This window comes from Chrysochloris asiatica, unplaced genomic scaffold (genome assembly GCF_000296735.1).
Source record: "Chrysochloris asiatica unplaced genomic scaffold, ChrAsi1.0 scaffold00184, whole genome shotgun sequence".
NCBI classification, from domain to species: domain Eukaryota; kingdom Metazoa; phylum Chordata; class Mammalia; order Afrosoricida; family Chrysochloridae; genus Chrysochloris; species Chrysochloris asiatica.
In genome coordinates, this window is record NW_006408702.1 from 1,495,430 (window position 1) to 1,516,044 (window position 20,615).

A 20,615-nucleotide genomic window follows, 5' to 3' on the forward strand; every position below is an offset into this window, starting at 1 on the left:
CCCGTGACTTGTTTCTCTACCAGAGACCAACCATTCTTTCTTGGGCTTCAAAGCAGATTATTTCAGCTGCAGAATTCTTTGGAGCAAGGCATAGGAGCCCTCACAAGGGGGTTTTCCTATAGGAGAGATGATTAGCTTAGACTAGGGAGAGCAGTTTTGTGGATTCCCTGGTGGTACAAATGGTTTATAGACCACTTAGAGCCCTGGTGTGACCTGTAGGGTAAGTACTGGATGATGAAGCACAAGGTTGGTGGTTCAAACCTACCAGCTGCTCCTCGGAAACCCTACAGAGGGTTGCTGAGAGTCAGAATTTACTTGACTGCACTTAACAACAACAACATCTACCCTAAAGGGTGGCAGAACAGATTACCCAATACCATCAGAGTGGACCTCGCAATCTGCTTCTGCAAAGATCACAGCCAACGACACTACGGCGCATGAGTCAGCAAGTCAGAACCAACTCAATGGCAACCTGTGTTTTGTTTTTGGGTAAGGAGTGCAAGGTAAAGTGGGAGTGCAAACTGGTTAGTGCGCTCAGCTGTTAACCTAACGCAGAGGTGGGAAGCCTTTTTTCTGCCAAAATCTATAACATCATGTGTGGGCAAAACAAAATTACTAACTTAAAAATTAGCCTGCTATATTTGGTCAAACATTTAAGTAATTCACCCCGAATGTAGTCCTGGTCTGGCGCTGTGGGTTAATGCGCTAGACTGCAAAAAAAGTCAGTTTGAACTGCAAGGTTGGTGGTTCGAGCTCGCCAGTTGCTCCTTGGAAACTCTCTACAGGGTTGCTATGGGTCGGAACCGACTTAACGGCACTTAACAACAACAATGTGATGGCTAGGAGTCCTTGTGTGACACTGTGGAATAATGCGCCAGACTGCAAAGCCGTTTGAACTTCAAGGTCGGCGGTTCAAGCTTACCAGCTGCTCCTCGGAAACCCTATACAGGGTCGCTATGGGTTGGAATCGACTCAACAGTACTTAACAACAACAATGCGATGGCTGGAACTGTGGTTGGTTGCCTTGGCAGGGCCAGACCAAATGATTTTGCGGGCCTTATATGGCCCAAGGGCCGGACACTCCTCACCCCTGCCCTAAAGGTTGGCAGTCTGAGTCTACCCACAGGGCTTTGGAAGAAAGGCATAGTAACCTATTTTCAGAGTGCCCGGGGTAAATAGTCTTGCGGGCAAAATATACCCACTGAAGGGGATCCTTGGGTAAGTCTGTTTGGGGTCCAAGGATGCATGAGTCTTCCCCAAGGTCTCTGGAGGATCAATTCGGGAGCTGGGATGATGACTGCGCCCACGGTGTGACAGGGCCTGGGTGTTCGAGGCTTAAAGTGGGCAGTGAGGGTGTGGGTCATCTGCAATCCTGGTGGGCTGTGTCAAGCGATGGGTCTGCTCTTCAGTAACATGTAGTCAGCCCTGGAAATGACAGCAGATGTGCAAGCCCGTGTAGGCCTTGAAGTGCTCTAACTCTGGAGTCCTGGTGTGGCGCTGTAGGATCAGTACTGGGCTGCTCTCAACAAGGTCGGTGGTTCAAATGCACCAGATGCTCCTAGGAAACCCCATACGGGGTCCCTACTGAGTCGGAACTCACTCGATGGCACTTACCAACAACAACAGCTCTGAACCACGTTTCTTCCAACTGATCTTACAACCTGGGAACACTTCTGGGTTCACAGCTAGCGACTTCATTTTCCTACCCAGAGGTCCTCCCTCTAGTGTATGCAGGGCAGGCCAGGTGGAAAGTGTGAGACAAAGGGAACCGACTTCCTCCCTCAGCTGCTCTCAGACCTCCAAGGGCGGACCTAAGTGGATAAGCAGCCACTTCTCCAAGAAACATACTTGCAGTAACACATTCATAAAAATGCCTCCAGTTTGAAAAACAACACAAGAACACAAAACTATGCTTTAATAGAGATCTTTATTATCTCAGTATGGGAATTAGACCGGTGAATCAAGAAACCATATGAAACCAATCTCATGCAATTTTGTAGCCACGTATAATTTGTGTTTGCGTGTGTGTAATGGATTGCAAATGCAGGTCTCTAGCTATTTTCTGCTGCTCCTGACTCTGTAAGCAATGTGTTTGCCCCGATGTGGGGACAACAGCTTTCTATTTAGAGGCAGAGGGGCACCATCCCTCTCGTGTCTAGGGTTAAAAACTTGAAATGCCAATTCTATTTCAGGAGACGAAGATTACACTATTAAATTAGGGCTGGAACTTCAACTATGGCACTTGGTGTCTCTGATTTTGTTTATCATGATCCAAAAGAATCCAGGAGATAGTTATATATATATATATATATATATATATACACATATATATAGTCTACTTCCAAAAACTCAGCTACTGAAAACCTTTTGGAGCACAGTTCTACTCTGACACACGGGGTCACCATGAGCTGGGGTCAGCTTGACAGCAACTGGATTTGGAAACAATTTTATCATAGAGACATGGCTCAGGTATAGATTCTTGATATCGGAAATCAATTTGCAAGTACATATTTGCAGAGGATTTATTGTATACTAACAGTGACCCCTTCCTGGATAGTTTATATTGCTCATATAATCGTTCATATGTTTTGCTTGTGGTTATGAATCGGGCTGCTAATCTCAAAGTCAGCAGTTAGAAATTACCAGCAGTTCTGCGGGAGAAACTCTGTGCAGGGTTGCTATGGGTCGGAACTGACTTGACAGCACTTAACAACAACAACAATGCTTTGCTTCATTGTCAGTGGAAATCACTATGGGGTTAATGCCATCCTGGGGCAGCCTCTGGGGTTGGGGTGAGGGTTACTGTGCTCATGGGCAGAGCCAGGCTTTGCAGGGGCACTCCTGGGAGGTGGCCAGAGAGACTTTCAGGTGTCACTTCACTTGAATAGCTGCAGGTTGCCAGGAACCTCAAATCCATGGGGAAAAGAGCTTCCAAGTAGAGACATGGAAGTCTTGAAGACAAAATACGTTTGGATTACAGATGCAAAAGCTGTCATAAGTCCTGTTCTTTGTACCAAAACACAGGAGCAATAATTATGAAGCATCAGAAGTTAGCCCTGAGAACTCCTGGATTCTAAGAAAGAATTGATGATTTTTTTGTTTTGTTTTCTCGGAGATATTTAATACTTTTTAAAGGATGAATGATACAATGTTTAAGTGGTTTGTACAGAGCCCCTCCTGAGACAAAACCAGAACTAGAGCAGTAGCCGTGGAATCCGTCACCAGGCTGGTGACACCATGTGTTGTAGACCACAACCGGGCTCCACAGGATTTTTGTTTGGAAGCGGTTGGCCAGGACTTTCTTCTTCAGAGCCTCTGGGTAAATTTGAGCTGATAAACTTGCAGTTAGTACTCAAGCACTTAACCATTTAAGCTGCCCAGGGACTCCTCTCCTGGGACGACAAATGAAATAAAGGAGTCTTGACCTGGCCCCATCACACATTTCTAGAGAAAACTGAGACGTAAACACACAGGAAGGGTCTGATTCTTTCTCCTGATTTCCAAACGCTTGTTGCATGCCAAGTCTGGAAAAGTTGAGTGATGTGGGTTTGAAAATACAGGCAACAATTCATTTCCAACATTCATTTCTAATGTGGAGGCACCAACTGAGGGCAGATTTACACATCCCGCCATCTGATAAAATAAGCCCAGGCTCTGAGCAGCGCTGCCTGCAAAGGAGGCCAAGTTTCCCTGGCTGCCACACGGCGAAACATTTCCTTCTTGGGGGCAGTTCCTTTTGAACAAGATGGGAGCTTTGCCAGCCAAGAGCCACATGGAAGGTTTGAGAAAGGGGAATTCTGAAGCATGCAGTGGAGGGGTTTAGAAAAAAGCTGGCTAACAGTGAGGATTAAGCAGCAAACAGCCCCGTAAAACACAGAGACCCAGAATGCATGTATCACCTCGCAACCCGAGGCCCGAGGGAAGGTGAAGTAGTCCAATTGTATGAACCATCATTCATGAGACAAAATGAAAGCGCACACGGACTTACCATCAGATGCAGTGGAATTTTGGTCGGTCCCTTGGCAGACATTTTTTCCCACAGGCCCCTTCTAACATAGCGGACGGTTGTGCCAGCGATCTGAAACTCTCCAGGGAGCTCGATCTTCCAGCCACTGTTGATGGATTTCTTACTGGAGTCTTTGAGAGCTAGGTGGAAAATCAGAGAGGGTGAAGTGAGGGGGGTTCTAGGCCTTTCTCATGGGGCATCTGGGTGTCATGGGTGGGGCAAGGAGAGTTGAATACATGTAGGTTCCACCCAGAGGAGGACTGAGGCGATCACTACACCTCTCTGCTCCTAGTCTCAAACACAATCCATAGAATGGAGGTGAGGAAGTGCCAACAATGGATGCAACCACACCCCAATCAAAGCAGCATTGTTTTGCCTGATGAATTCATCCTGTTTTGATGTGTCCAAGACAACACATCGGTTCATTTTGCTATCGCCTTTTTCTCCAGCCCCCATTGAGTTGATTCCAACTCACGGCAACCTCATGTGTGTCATTTAGAACTATGCTCCCTAGGGGTGTCAATGGCTGATTCTTCAGAATATTGCCAGGACTTTCTGCCAAGGATCCTGTGAGTGGGTTCTAACAGGCAGCCTTTCAGTTAACAGCTGAGCATGTTAACCATTTGTACTACCCAGGCTCTCACTGTTCTCTACCGAGGGCTTTTTAAGGCAGGCAGGCAGGCAGGCAGGCAGCCTAACAGCTCTTTGGAATTTGATGTCTATGTTCCTTCAAGGAACGATCCTTCTATTAGATATTTGTGTTTTGAAACCTGAGCGTCCCCACAGATGGCAGCAGTAATGCTGGGCAGATGTCCGGCTATTTGGCACACTGAATATGGTGTGGCGTGCACCTATAGACGCTGTGGGGCTGAGGCTTGCAGGGGTGCCCGCTCACACATCCACGTAGTGCAAATGCGTGTTGGGAGATAGAAGGATCCAGCAGTTGTTGGTTTTTTTAAACAACAGCATTACTGAGAGACAATATACATGCCATACAATTCACTTTTACTTTACTCACTGTGTTATACAATCATGATCAGAATCAATTGTAGGACATTTTCATCTCCTCAAAAAAGAAATCCCAGACCTCCTTGCAGTCACTCTCAATTTCCCCCGAAGCTCTCACTAATCTACTTCATGTCTTTATGGATTTGCCTGCTCCAAACACTTCACACAGGTAGAATTCTGTGGCATATAAATGAGAAATCTATGGCCTTTAGCATCCATCTTCAGGAACCAGCTTTTTTCTGATTGGTTAGAAGCATAAAATTGGTTTTTCATACAAGATATATATACTGAAATCTGAAATGCTCACCAGTGACTATTTTATAAATTTTTATTCTTTGTCCCTCATTTATTGTTATTCCTATGAGGAGAGCACTGTGCAGTCAAATGCTGTTTCGTTTTTAGAAAACAGACAAACAAAACCACCCCCCCACCCCCCGACCCCCACCAAAATGAACAACTCATTGGAATGTACTTTGGCATTTAGGGAAAGGTGACACATGATACATGAAGAGGTGACAGCAAGTCTTTAGTTTTAGGAACGGAGGCTCCCAGGACATTCTCAGTCCAGGGCCCCCCTCTCGCATGCACATGGGACCAGTGATACCCACAACTGCTCTTGGTCACTGCAGGATCATCACACATGTCATTTCTCTGCTTAAATAAGATACATGGGAGTTGAAACCAAAAAGGGCTTTTCAGTAGCTCTGGATTAGTCGGCTCCAGGCTGGGGTTGGCAGTTCAAACCCAGCAGCTGCTTCTCAGTCCCACAGGGTCACCCTGAGTCAGAACTGACTCAATAGCATTTTACAGCAATAACAACAGGCTGCGATTACGGCTGTCAGTCTACAACTAGCTACATGATGCTGGTGGGACAAGAGGATCCCAGTGCTTGCTCCCGCTCAGCCCCGCTCGCTAGGAAAAGCTCAAAAGGGATGTGTGCTCAGGCCTCCCTGCTTATAGGAACTGCTGGGAGAAAACAAGAGAGGAGCCGTTCGGAGGGACTGCTTTCTAGCTAGAGCAACTTCCAACTGGGGCTTCCATCTGGCTGTGCATACTGAGCGGTGGAGGACACAGGATTCTAGCAGAAGGCTGAGGAAAGGGAACATTCTACCGCTTAGAACAAAATCTGTTTCCCTTTGAGAAATCCTACCCACTACTGAAATTTATTTAATCTGCAAGTTGAAGAAATAATCCAAGAAGCTGGACTATAAGAAGAAGAATGTGGCATCAGGATATACGAATGACTCCTTTATAATCCGAGATATGCAGATGACAGCCTTGCTTGTTGAAAGTGAAGAGAATTTGAACTTACTGATGAAGATCAAAGAGTGCAGCCTTCAATATGAGTTACATATCTCAATGTGAAGAAAGCCAAAATCTTCACAACTGGACCAATAAGAAACATTATGAAAAATGGAGAAAATATTGACGTTGTCAAGGATTTCATTTTACTTGGATCCAAAATCAACAGCCATAGGAGCAGTCGTTGGTAAATCAAATGCCGTATTACATCGAGCAAATCTGCTGCAAAAGACCTTTTCACAATGTTAAAAAGCAAAGATAGAACACTTAGAAAACTAAGGCATGCCTGACCCAAGTTATGGTATTTTAGTGGCCTCATATGCATGTTGGTGTCATGTGTTACACCTGGTGGTGTCGTGTGTTACATCATAAGGTCAGAAGTTCAAGTCCACCAACTACTCCTCAGGAGAAAGATGGCACTATAGGATAAGCACTGGACTCCAAAGTCAGTTTGAACTTCTAGGTTGGTGGTTCAAACTCATCAGCCACTCCTTGGAAACCCTATACAGGGTCGCTGTGATCAGAACTGACTCAACGAGACTTAACAACAAGGAAGATTTACAACATTAGAAGCCTGTACAGAGTCACTATGAGTTGGAACACACTCCTCAGTCCCACAGAGTCACTATGGTTGGATGACAAGAACCGTCATCACCACCATATGCATATGCATATGAAAGCTGAACAATAAATAAGGAAGACAGACCTAAGAAGGCTGATTCAGTTAAATGAAAACATGGTGAAGAATATTAAATATACTATAGATTATCAAAAGAATGAACAAATCCGGCTTAGAAGAAATACAGCCAGAATGTTTCCTTGAAGTAAGGATGGTGAGACTTTGTCATCAGCACAGAGCACTCCCTGGAGAAGGGCATTATTGGCAAAGTAGAGGGTCAGAGAAAACGAGGAAGACCTTCAAAGACACAATGGCTGCAATGGTGCGCTAAAACGCAGCAACAATCACGAGGCTAGCGCGAGTTTCATTGTGTCGTGTCGCACACAGGATTGTGAGGAGTCAGAACCAACTTGATGGCATCCAACCACAACAATGGAAACTTCCCGGCTTCGAAAGGGAAGTGATAATGTTGGAATAGCCCCAACTTCTCCTTTTTCTTTTCCTCCTCCACCTGTAAGCCACCATTTCACATGGTCATACTCTGACTTAGATTCTTCATTGATGTTTACCCATTTCATCTTCTCAGGTCAGGGACTGTTTTCCTCGGTCTGCAGATGAGGAAGTGGGGCCTAAAGTCAGCTATTTAGTTGTAGAGTGGAGAGTTGAACTTAAACACAGTGCTGTTATCACTGCCCTTACTGCTAATTGTCACAGTCTTAGACTGTAATATCAGCCTGGGTTCTTATTTTAAATTTGACAATGGAAGGTTTGTTCTTCGAGAACAAATTCTAGGTTCTAATCACTATAGGGCCTCACATCCGTACCTTTGTGAAGAAAACCTAATTTCACAGATTTAGCAAGCTCCCATTAAATTAATAACCTAAAATACATTTGGTTATGTGAGCCATTGGTGAATGTGGATGAAGGGTGTTTGGCATCCCTTATATGATTCTTTCGACTTCTCTGTAGATTGCATAAACATATGCATACATTTTGTTTCTGGAGTCAGAGCAAGTTGATGGGAAGTTTTTATGATTTGTAATCAAGTTAGATCTGACTCATGAGAACCACACGTATGAGGGTAAGTCAAAAAGTATTGTGGCAACATGATAGAAACCTTTATGAAAACAAAACGTCCCCAAAATGTGAAGACATTGTTTCTCAACAGAGCCTCCATCTAGGTCTATACATTCCTGAAGGCTGTTTCCCAGCTCTCTAACCCTTCCTGGAAAAATGATGCACTCTTTGATTTACACCATGTCAAAATGGTAGTTTTAGCATCCTTGAGGGTCACAAGTTGTGTTCCTTTGAAATGTTGAGTTTGTTGTTGTTGTTGTTATGTGCCGTGGAGTCGGTTCCAACTCAAAGCGACCCTGTACAGGGTTTCCGAGGCTGTAAATGCTTACGGGAGCAGAAAGCCTCATCCTTCTCCCATGGAACAGCTAGCAGTTTCAAACTGCTGACCCTAAGGTTCGCAGCCCAATTTGTAACCACTACACTACCAGAGCTCCTTAGTTTAGGGAACACAAAATAGTCTAAAGAGGCATGGTCAGGGCTGAAGGGTGATGGGCTAAAATTTCCCAGCAGAATTCTCAAAGCACAGCCCTTGCAAACCCTCAAAGAATGAGCAGGTGCATTGTTACGATGGAAAATAAAAATTCCCTTGGTACAACTTTCCTGGCCTTTCTCTCACCTATGCAGTTTTTAATTCTCTTAAAACTTCTTTAAAATAAGTCCCTGAGATCATCCTGTGTCCTTCAAGGACATCTATCAAGATTACCTCTTTGGACTCTCCCCTCAAAAACAGTTGTCATAACCTGAGCTGACCTCTCTGTGTTGAATTTAACTGGCAGATAGATCTCTTGGGAAGTCATTGTTTTGATCGGACCAGATTTTGGAAGGCACCCGAACGAGATTAAGATGCGGGCATTACCGAGAGAACTTGTCTACAGCCATCCGCTGACAGCAGAGACCGGTTAAAGCATGTTTAGTTTGGAATAAACCTAGGCATGCGGACTTGAAACCCAGTAGTCGTACTTTTGGACTTAACCCATCTACAGCAGGAAGACATGTTGCTTGATCCTGCACCATTTCATATTCATTGGTATACTTGAGTCCATTTTTGTGGCCGTTTGTGAATTTTGAGTGCCTTCCAATCTAGGGGACCCATCTCCCAGTACAACACAGGACAGTATTCTGTTGTGGTCCAAAGGGTTTTGTTGGCTAGTTTTCAAAAACAGTTCTTCAGGTGCTTTTTCCTAGTCTGTCTTAATGGAGACACTCTTGGACCGTGTTCACCATGGCTGACCCTGCTGATATTTGAAATACTGGTGGTACAGCTTAGGTAACATAGCCACAGGCAAGTCACTTGTAAGATAAATTAACAGGAAAATGATGGGGAGGGAAATGTCAGACAGATAAAAGTAGGGGTCAGACTCCTTTAAGAACAAGAGGCAAGTAGAAGGTGAAGGAAACATATAGGGCAACAAATGTACCCCCACCAACCCTTCACCTCTCCTAAGTGTGGGCACTTGTTAACCCAATGGGTGGTGGTGGTAGTTGTGTGCTGTGGAGTTGGTTCCAACTCATAGCAACCCTGTATAGAGTTGCCAAGGCTGTAAACCTTTATGGGAGCACAAAGTCTCATTTTTTTCCTGAGCCGCTGACTCACTAGAACCTAGGCTAACATACTGAGCTCCTGCTCTTAGGGAATCAGGCTAAAGCCCACAAAAACATAATTTGTTAACCACCACCACCCATGATAGAGGTGAGTCCAGGGTCCTGGGTGTGGTTTTGGAGAGGCAGGAGTGACTTGGGGACTGTTTCTTGAGAGAGATGCCCTTCATACTGAGCTGGTAAAAATACAGCCAGAAGTAACTGGACATCATTCATGTCCTGGAGGCGGACAGCTGTTCCTGCTCTGTGGAGACCATCTTTGATTTTGCCAAGAACAATCTCTCAGGTGGAGGAGGAGGAGAGATGCTGCACTGTGAGCAGAGGCAAGCGGAAGGTGAAGGAATATTCCCTACATACTTCTGTCTGTGAAAAGCAGATGAGAGACAAAGAGTGGCCACAGAAGGATGAAGAAGGGAGGGCAAGGTTTATTGCTATTACTGTTATTGTTTGTTGTTAAGTGCCTTGGAGTTGGTTTTGGCTCATAGCAACCCTGTATAGGGTGTCAAAGGAGTGGCTGCTAGGTTTGAACTGTCAACCTTACAGTTATTAGTACAGTGCTTCTCTTACAGTGCTACATCGCGACTCTGCTATTTTTGAGTAAGAGATATTTTGAGATTCCTGGTACCTGAGTCAGAGAAATAGACCACTGCTTCTTTGAAGGTGTAAGCTGACCATAACCAGTCTTGGACCCACTACAGGCCACACACAGGCCAGAGGGCACTGGAGTGGTCACACTCCTTCCTGTCTCTGCCCATTTCCTACAGTCAGTGTCCCGGCCAGGTCTTGGGTTTCAAAATTGGAGGTGAGGGTCTGATCTTGTTCCATTTCATGTGGTTGAAAGCATCTAGTGTGGCCCTGCCCACCATCTCTTTCTCCGGGGGTTTCCTCCGGGACATGTTCTTCCTTCAGTTACACAGGTAAACATCTTTCTGGTATTCTCTGCTTTCAGTCACGAACCATCTGATGTCACCAACAGTATCCTGCATCTTACATCTTGGCCTGAGTCTGGCTTGAACTTGTGGCAGTTCCTTGCTGATATACTGTTGCAGTCTTTTAAAAATTATCTTTAGCAAAATTTTACTTGCACATGATATTAATGATATTGTCCGATGATTTCTGTATTCCATTGGGTCACCTCTTTTTGGAATGGGCACAAATATGGATCTCTTCCAATCAGCTGGCTAGACAACTGTCTTCCAAATTTCTTGGCAGAGATAAGTGAATGTCTCCAGTGATTCATCACTTTGTAGAAATGGGCATCTCATCAGTTCTCAGACCTTTGTTCTTTGCCAATCAATGCCTTCAGTACACCTAGGACTTCTTCCTTCAGTAGCACTGGCTCTTGATCACATGCTACCTCTTGAAATGGTTGAACATGGACCATTTCTTTTTGGTACAGTGACTCTGTATATTTCTTCCATCTTCCTTTAATGCTTTCTGCATCATTCAATATTTTGCCCGTAGACTCCTCTAATATTTCACGTCAAGGTTTGAATTTTTTCCTTCAGTTCTTTCAGCTTGAGAAATGCTAAGTCTATTTTTCCCTTTTGATTTTCTAACTCCATTTCTTAGCCCATCTCATTATAATATTTAACTTTGTCTTCTAGAGCTGTCCTTTGAAATTGTCGGTTCACCTCCCTTACTCCCTCACTTCTTCCATTTCCTTCAGCATCTCTACACTGGAGAGCAAGTTTCAGAGTCTCTTCTGATATCCATTTTGGCTGTTCCCTTCTTTCTTATCTTCTTAATGACCTTTTGCTTTCTTTTCGTATGTTTTTGATGTCATCCCACAACTCTTCTGGTCTTTGGTCATTAACTGTCTAATGCACCAAATCCGTTCTTGAGATGATCTCTGAATTCAGGTGGGATCTGTTCAAGGGCATATTTTGGTTCTCATGGAGTTGTCTGAACTTTTACAGCTTCAGGCGGAACTTGCGTAAGAGCAACTGATGGTGTGCGGTGTTTCCCACAGTCTACTCCTGGCCTTATTTTGGCTTTTCCACTATCTCTTTCCACAGATGTAGTCAATTTGATTTTTGTGTATTCCCTGGTGAGGTCTATGTGTATAGTCATCTTTTATGTTGTTTAAAAAAGGCATTTGCAATGAAGAATTCATTGGTCTTCTATCATGCAATCTCCAGCATCATTTCTATTACCAAGTCCAATGACAGATCCTTCCTCTTTGTTTCCAACATTTGTATGTATTCCAATCACCAGTAATTATCAATACATCTTGATTGCATGTTTGACCAATTTCAGACAGAAGAAGTAGAATTCATCAATTTCATCATCACTGGCTTTAGCAGTGCGTGTGTAAATTTGAGTAATAATGGTATCAACTTATCTTCCTGTGGTGGTGGTGGTGGTTGTGTGCCGTGGAGTCAGTTCTGACTCATAGCAATCCTGCATAGGATTTCCGAGGCTGTAAATCTTTACAGGAGCAGAAAGCCACAGGGGAGAATCGGGGTGACTACTAACACATACAGGGTTTCTTGGGGGGAGGGGATAACATTGATTTGTGGAGATGTTTGCACAACTTTGTGAAAATCATGAAATTGTACATATGAATTTTATCTCACTAAAGGAGCTCTGGTAGCGTAGTGGTTATGAATTGGGCTGCGAACCACAAGGTCAGCAGTTTGAAACTACCAGCTGCTCCGCAGGAGAAAGATGAGGCTTTCTGCTCCCATAAGGATTTACAGCCTCACTATGGGTCAGAACCAACTCAACGGCACTTAACAACAACAACAACAGCAAAGCTATTTAAGGAGCTCTGATAGCGTAGTGGTTCCGAGTCGGGCTACAAACCTCAAGGTCAGCAGTTAAAACCTACCAGCTGGTTCCACGGGAGAAAGATGAGGCTTTCTGCTCCCATAAAGATTTACAGCCTCAGAAACCCTGTACAGGGTCACTATGAGTTGGAATCGACTCCATGGTACTTAACAAGAACAACAAAGCTATTTACAAACAAAAAAGAACAAGGGATTTTCACATTGAGTCCACCTAAATACATCCTAGGAAGAAAAGCCGGATTCTGTGAAGTCTGAAGTTCACACTGATGGGAGGGGATTCTCGCTTGCTGGGGCAGCCTGGGCCAGAGGTCTGAGGTTTTAAACCTCGATCCAAAATACAGCAGCACTGCCTTTTGTGTATTTTGCTTAGAAGCCATTTCAGCCACTCATCGGTCAGAGGCGTTGACACAGGCATCCTGGGAAGGTGTGTGCGCACTTTGCTTTGATACTAGGGCAGTAAAGGAGCGTCTCCATAAGGCTAGGGTTTAAGGTCATGTGTTGAAGTCCATTTCAGTTCTAAGTTGCTCTCTCTCTCTCTCTCTCTGGATGTTTACACAACACTTCTAGGAGAAGATCACGGGCCATTCTGGGACTTTGTAGGGGATATGCTTACTGTAGGGTAAGGCTCCCCTTCACAGCTGGCTGGGGGCCAATGGCAGAGGCGTGGCACTGTTTCCCCTCCCTCTCGGGTGGGCCAAGGAGCTGCACAGACAATGGGGTCTGTTCTTCTCTCCTTTCTGGATGCAATTGGAGGACCTGACCCACAATCACCCGACTGCTGTGCCTGGCATTGCGTCAGCAGCGTCTTTTATTTCCATTCGGAGTCTCGCCAGCTCCGTCCTGGGCTTTGGAGACAAACTGCAGAGGCATTTCCTGTTCCAGGTGGTTTTGAGCAGATAGCCAGCCAGCCAGCCACACGGACTGAAGGTAGTGGGTGGAATTCTTCAACAACTACTCCCAGCAACTGTGAGAATAATCCAACATCGCACTGGGTTGACTTCCAAAGCACCTAGCCCCAAGTGGAAACAAGGTCTGTCTGACCATGCTTAGCCTTTGTCGGCATATCAGGTCCTGGATTATGATTCCTGGAGAAAATGAGGGCGTTGAGAAGCCATCCTGAGGACATTAGCTTAGTTTGTGGGATGGGAATTAGCTTCTCTGAAGTCCCCACTATGTAGTAGCACTGGACAGATTTCACATGCACCCTCCAGTGAACAGCCTACTCCACCAGCCCGTCTCCTGCTGTGGCTGACATCTGAGAGGTTCTGGGACACGCCACACATGGCAGGAGACTCATATTTGGATTCCAGGTCTACACTCACTGGGGTTGAGAAACTTGGTCTGTTATAGAATCCTTGGGAACGTAGGAATACTGGCACCTGGTACTTATAGTACACGAGGGGGAGGATCAGCCACCACTCCTCTGTCAAGTTTGTTGTAATGTTGGGGCTTATGTGTTGCTGTGAGGCTGGAAGCTATACCTCACAGGTATTTCAAATGTCAGCAAGGGTACCCTAGTGGAGCATCCCGACTAAAATCAAATAGGAGCAAATACCTGGTAATCTGCTTCTGAAAATGAGCCAACGAAAATCCCATGGATTACAACAGAATATTGCCTAATAACAGTTCTGGAAAATGAGTCTCCTAAGTTGAAAGGCACTCAAAATACATTTTTAAAAAAGCCACATCAACTATCATGAAGATGGTACAAAACCAAGCAACATTTTGTCTGTTGTACATGGGGTAGCCATGAGTCAAAGGAGGCTGGAATGGAAATTCGGGGGAGATAGATGTGGCAGTCTCCTTCTGTAAAGATGGGAAACCCTAGGGGACAACTGTACTAGGCCCGCTAGGGAGTCAACTGGACAGTAATGAGTTTGTATTAGGTTTGGATGGCAATTAACAATAAGGACAGTTAGAGTTAAGGTCTTTATAAGACACAGCAAGAGCTCATTGACTGGAAACTATGAATTCTGATGTTATTACTTGCATATGTGGCCTTTAGGCTTTAGGAGCCCACAGAGATCACCATGAAAGCACCAACTGCTAGCCAGCATCTACTATTTATTACTTGTTGTTAAGTATCGCTGTGTAGGTTCCGACTCACAGTGACCCTGTATAGGGTTTCCAAGGAACAGTTGGTGAGTTTGAACCACCAACTTTGCGGTTCAAACTGACCTTGAGGTCAAGTGCTTTTCCTATGATGCCACACCAGGACTCCTTCCCTGGTTCTAAAAGGAGTTTTAGTGAAACATTCACTTTTACTATAGGACTGAGCAGGTATAAAGAGTAATGCAGGCAGAGATGATGATGTGGAGAGACGGAGAGGCTGGGAACTCTAGACTCAAGGAGAGAGAGGGGCTGTGTGCTGGTGGCTGGGGGGCTGGTTGTGCAGGGTATACCCTTTGGTTGTTTGAATATATATTCCTGAGTGCTTCGGTATACAACCAAAAAAACCCTCCAAAAAACAAAGGGATTGGAGGCAAATGCTGTTGAATGATGATGCATGGAGGGAATTGTAATCATTGAAATGAAATGAAATATGATAGGATGAATGTAAAGCTGATGCTCTCCCATGTAAACTATCACTCAATTCACAATAAAAAACTTAAAAAAAAAAAGTAATGTAAAGCATTCTGACCTCCTCTATCATTCTGATTTTGCCACAGAAACTAGAGTTAAAGTTTCTATTTTAACACGATCTCTGGGGCTGAGATCAGGTGAAGAAATAAGAGTTGGGATTATTCTTGAGAAGCCAGGATTGGAAGCCAAGAGACACATATGCCTAGCCGTTTGTTACGGTGTATGGGAGAGCCAATAAATTGACCTTAGACTGAACCAGGTACTGACACATTGCGATTATAAACTTTGAATAAGAAGTCAAAGGCTACCTAAATCTCATCTCTCCAAGGTAGGGGAGAGCCAATATATCATTTGCAAGGGTGACTTTGGGGTCCACAATCAGACTTTTCGTCTGTCTCACTGTAGTGGCTTCTGCGTAACTGTGATGCTAGAAACTCTAATCTAACACCAGCATTTCAAATACCAGCATGGCACCCTCCTCCCCGCCTCCCCACCACGGCAGGCAGGTTTCAGCAGAGCTTCCAGACCAGGAGAGATTAGGAAGAAAGGCCTACTGATCTATTTCTGAAAATTAGGTAATGGAAATCTACTACATCACACAGAACATTGTCTGATACAGTGCTGGGCTCCGGATGTGGCACTGTGGGTTAATGCGCTGGACTGCAAAATTGGTTTGATTCGCAAGGTCGATAGTTCAAACTCAACAGCCGCTCCTCAGAAACCTTACACAGGGTCGCTATGGGTCAGAACTGACTCCACAGCACTTAACAGCAACATAGTGCTGGAAGGCACTGCACTATGGCCACACAAGTGGACTCAGCATCTCAACGTACAGGAGTGGGCAACTCTGCTATGCACGGTGCTGCCCTAAGCCAGAGCCAACTGCAAGGCAGCTAACAACAACAACCTTGGAGTGTGGCACTGGGTGATGCGAATTCTGACCCAAACACTGGGGAGAGTGTCCCAGTTTTCTTGGGTGGCTGCAGGACAGGGAATGAGGGAGAAAACTCTCAGAACGTAGTAAAGGGATGTCAGTCTAGACAGGCTTCCAGAAGTACCTCAAGTCTTAGCACTGTTCTAAGCTTGTTCTATTTGCAAAGTGTCCTCTAGGACAGCTGAGGAGGGGCATGCCAACCGAGGCACCATAGCGCAGACCTGAGCAACACCAGTTTTCATGGAAATATGATGTGTTGCTGTTAAATGCTGTCGAGTCAGCTCCAACTCAATGAACTGCCGGCCATGTGCCTTGCAGTCCAGTGCTGACCCTACAGTGCCACACCAGCAGTCCATGGAAATTTGAGGGACAATGAATTCTTAACCTGCAGCAGGTATGGCAGTGGCTGGTCCCAGTGTGAAGGAGGATGCTCTGATGGAAGTGGCAGGGCTGCATGAACCACAGCAGGGGCACACATGCAGGGAGCTGGGTATGGTGAGTCCCTCTCTCTGGGGGAACTTGGAAACAAGAGCTTTCACCCCCATGCCTGCCTTTCCCTGAGGCAAGAGTTTAAGGCATGGCTTCCAAATGGTTCATTTCAAGGTTTGACCCCTACTGAGAATTTGCATGTCTGCCCCAGATATAATGAATCAGAATGACTATCTGAAGAGTAAATGCAAGCTTTAGTGAAGGGTTGAACCTGCATGAACTGGCTGGAAACAGTTTACTGAATATCCAGTAGAGATTTGGTTTGTGTCTGTCTTGTTAAGTGCTTTGGAGTTGATTCCAACTTGGAGGAATGACTGGTACGCTTGAACCACCAACCTTGTGGTTCAAACCAATTTTGCACATTAACCCACACCACCACACCAGGACTCCAAGGATACATTGGTGGTGGTGGTGGTGGTGTGGAGTTGGTTCCGACTCATAGTGACCCTGTACAGGGTTTCCGAGGCTGTAAATCTTTATGGGAGCAGAAAGCCTCATCTTTCTCCCGCGGAACAGCTGGTAGTTTCGAACTACTGACACTGAGATTAGCAGCCCGACTTGTAACCACTATGCTACCAGAACTCCTTAAGGATACATTAATGCAGCCTATAAAGGCAGGAACGTGGATAATGACCTTTATTTTTATTGGTTAAGTATTAAAAGTTGAAACTAGAGGGTTTCATAGAAAGCACCCATTTAGTGAGAATAATGTTAATTGTTGAAGATTGTAGTCAGAGACATATCTTACACATCCAGTCACCTCTGAGTTGAAGTGTAACAGGACTGTTGTTATGTGCCGTGGAGTTGGTTCTGACTCACAGCGACCCTGTACAGGGTTTCCGAGGCTGTAAATCTTTACGGGAGCAGAAAGCCTCATCTTTCTCCCGTAGAACAGCTGGTAGTTTCAAAGTGCTGACCCTGAGGTTAGCAGGAAGCATATGGGCTGTAGAACCTTCTATCCCAGTGAATTACGAAGACAGGCAGTCTTTGTCCTCACAGGTTATGTCCTGTGGCAGTGTTAGCTGCTTCTGACCTACGTAAAGAACACTTCTGTGTTCTAATAAGCACTCCAACCAGCCTGGCACTTGAGTATCAGACTGGACTCTGCTGGTGCTGATGAGGTTGGGAGTTGTGCTTAGGATACACTCAGAAGATCTTTGATTAGCAGTTCAGTAAACTCACACTCATCAGGACTCCATGATTTTGGTGGCTTTTCTTCTGCGGTGCCTCCTTTTAAACTCAAACCTCCAATCTTAAGGTTAGCAGGGTATATTAACCACACCCTTCAAGGATTCCTATCTGACTCAGAAGAACTGAATTATTCTCAGGTTTGAAGTATGGGTCTGTAGAAGACAATAAAGCCTGGTCTAGAATGGCCCCTCAGTGAAAATCAATTTTTGCCTGTATTTCTGTAGCATTAAGGCTGTTCTTTTTCCAGACATGGAGATACCTCCAGAAGGGCTTCTGACAGGTTAGGCAAAGGGACCGATGCTACTCAGGGCCAGCTTTGCCCCAGTTCCTCACAACTTTCTTCCTCTCTGGCATCTTCCTTCCTATCTATCCCTAACTCCCACTTTGGGGGTGACTGCACATCAGTCAAATATGATAGTGCTGTTTGAGCCAGTCCAAGTATTTATGCCATTACCATTATAAAGGTAAAACCAGGAGCCACCTGATTCGGTATGAATGATACCAAACCAAATTACCCGCCTGACCATCAAATTCCGTTCTCAAAACACAATGAATCAAATCTTTCTTGTGTCTCACTCTCCATTTTTTTTTACCCAGAAAACTGTGGGCAGGTTTATCTTCCACCACGCGGATCCTCCGAGCTCCAGCAGGAATGACAGCTGCTTCAATATAACCTGTAGCAACAAATGACACATAGGTGAACCAACCACACCTGTACTGTTACTGTTAATCAGAAAAATCCACCCCACCCCCACCCCCATGGTGGCGTCAGACACTGCGGCTGCTATTTACTGAGAAATCCAAGTGCTCTTCTACGGGCAGAACCAACCTCCCAGCTACCTAACCCTCAGGGAGCATCTACGGGAACGATACAGCACTGGAACATGTTCCCTTGACACATAACTCAGTTGGAGGGTCTTTCTCACTCTGCTGCATTTTGGACTTGCCCTGAATACCCATGGGAGGATAGCACAAGCTGAAGCAACTCACTTCATGACACAACTATTGTCAGCTGTGCCCCCTTTACTGCTTTGGAAATTTCAGCAATTATCAGAGTATACAATTTGCCCACTTCCTTGAGTATTTCCAGTTTCAGTGGGTGGTCTGCCTATGCCCATGTTCTGATCTCAGAATGCCCATAATGTCAGATGGTTAGCAAAGACTCCCAGGAAATGATTGAGGCCAGGGACTGGCAGAGGCTTGGTTAACTGGGCAACTGTAGCAATGAAGAGCCAATGTTATGAGACTTTCAAATGCAGGCTGAGAGTCATTTTGTTTTGATTTTCATTCAGGTTCCAGACAAGGGTTTTATGTATTTGCTGCAGTAATTTAGATGATGATCTCAAATTAGATTATGAATCCAACCCCTGTGGTTCCCAAATCAGAATCAGCAGGACAGCTAAAATAACGTGAGAGATTTCTTCCCTATCTTTCTGAGATTATGGAGATATCTATTTTGAGAGGTTGATTTATTTATTCATTTTACCAAATTAAATAGCTTTTATTTTTCCTATAAAAATAGCACATAATTATTATAAAAAGTAAATCAAGAAACATGAGATAAGAAACCAAAAGCAATGGACCCACACCACCCTGTGAAAATGATTTCTAAGGAAGTATCACTTCACTTCGGCGATTATGCTGCCCAGCATCTCTTTATGCATATAACTGTACATACATCATTTTATGGAAATGGAAGATTACACATGCCTTTCAAACATCAGACACACCTTAAAAATAGGGTTTGCTAAATATGTGCCCAACGTACCACATACAAGTTTAAAAAGGTAATAGTGGAAAATATATTAAACTTATAAAGTAACAAGATTAATCCTACAGTCAGCCTTGCTAAATACTTATATTATTTCTAATCCATTTGTATATGTTGGAGGGGTTTCTATGAAGCTAGTTATATCATTTGATAATAAGACAGTTTTATTTCTTCCTTTCTAATCTTTAGGCCTTTACTTCCTTGTTTACTTTCTTGTTTTACTCTTCTGGTTGGGACTTACAAAGCCAATTGTATGTGAAATGAGATCGTAACATATCAAGTTTTCTTATTGAAAATTATGCTTGCTGTGACAATTTGATGTGGCACTTTAGGATAAACACTAGACTGCTAATCACAAGGTTGACAGTTCAGACCCACCAGCCACTCCATGGAAACTCTATACAGGGTCACTATGAGTCAGAACCAACTCAATGGCATTTAACTACAACAACCATTCATCAAGCAAAGTAAAATCTTTTTTATTCTCATTTGTTAAGAGTTGTATTTTAAGATCTTAAAATCAGAGGTATTTGGTATGTCTAAAAAGAGCAATCTGAAGGTTGAGCCTTAACTACATTTTAAAGTGTTAACATGAGTCCAGAATCCATGGTGCCTTTTCTAACAGTAGATCCTTTAACCTGATGCTTACCTAACCACAGACCCTCAGGAAGAGATTCCTTTTCGCTGAGGTCTGGTGGGTGTAAGAGATCACAATCTATTTCCACCAAGGACAATCAAATGCCAGATGTGATAGCTTGTACCCGAAGACTCTTGATATACAGCATTATCAGTAAACATTTATCATGGGCCCCAAGAAACAAACATAGATGAGGAAGCAGTTTTACTACCAAATTACCCAAAACAAATTCATTGTACCACTGTCTGGTGAGTACCCTGTAATAAACTAACAGGCAGAAACCTTGTGTCTTTAACCAATCATGCAATCCTGCTTAAGCAGTACCCACCTATTCCCACCAAACCCCTGCTTCTACATATCCCACCTTTGTAGCCCTGACTGTCTTTTAGCCAATTATGATTTTCTGACTTTTTAGTTCCTGCTCTAACTATACAAAGATGCTTTCTTTATTGTCTGATGGAACAGCCATTTTCACCCTGTGAATTTGGACTTCCCAGTCCAAACTCTCTCCATTCCTCACTAAGCCTCGGTTGCCTTTACTTTAAGCAGACTCTGATGTTGTTCTATAACAGATTTTATCATGAAGAGGTATTGATATAGTAGAATA

The 20,615-nt window shown here is 44.3% G+C and overlaps 1 protein-coding gene across 1 annotated transcript in view; it reads right to left on the minus strand.

The window, feature by feature from the left end:
- The window catches only part of ADAMTS17 (ADAM metallopeptidase with thrombospondin type 1 motif, 17), a 744,430-nt gene that overhangs the window by 168,155 nt on the left and 555,660 nt on the right, over positions 1-20,615 (minus strand). The window contains exon 16 of the mRNA XM_006872136.1: positions 3,989-4,146. Within this exon, the coding sequence (XP_006872198.1) occupies positions 3,989-4,146 (158 nt within the window). The remainder of the gene's footprint in view (positions 1-3,988; positions 4,147-20,615) is intronic.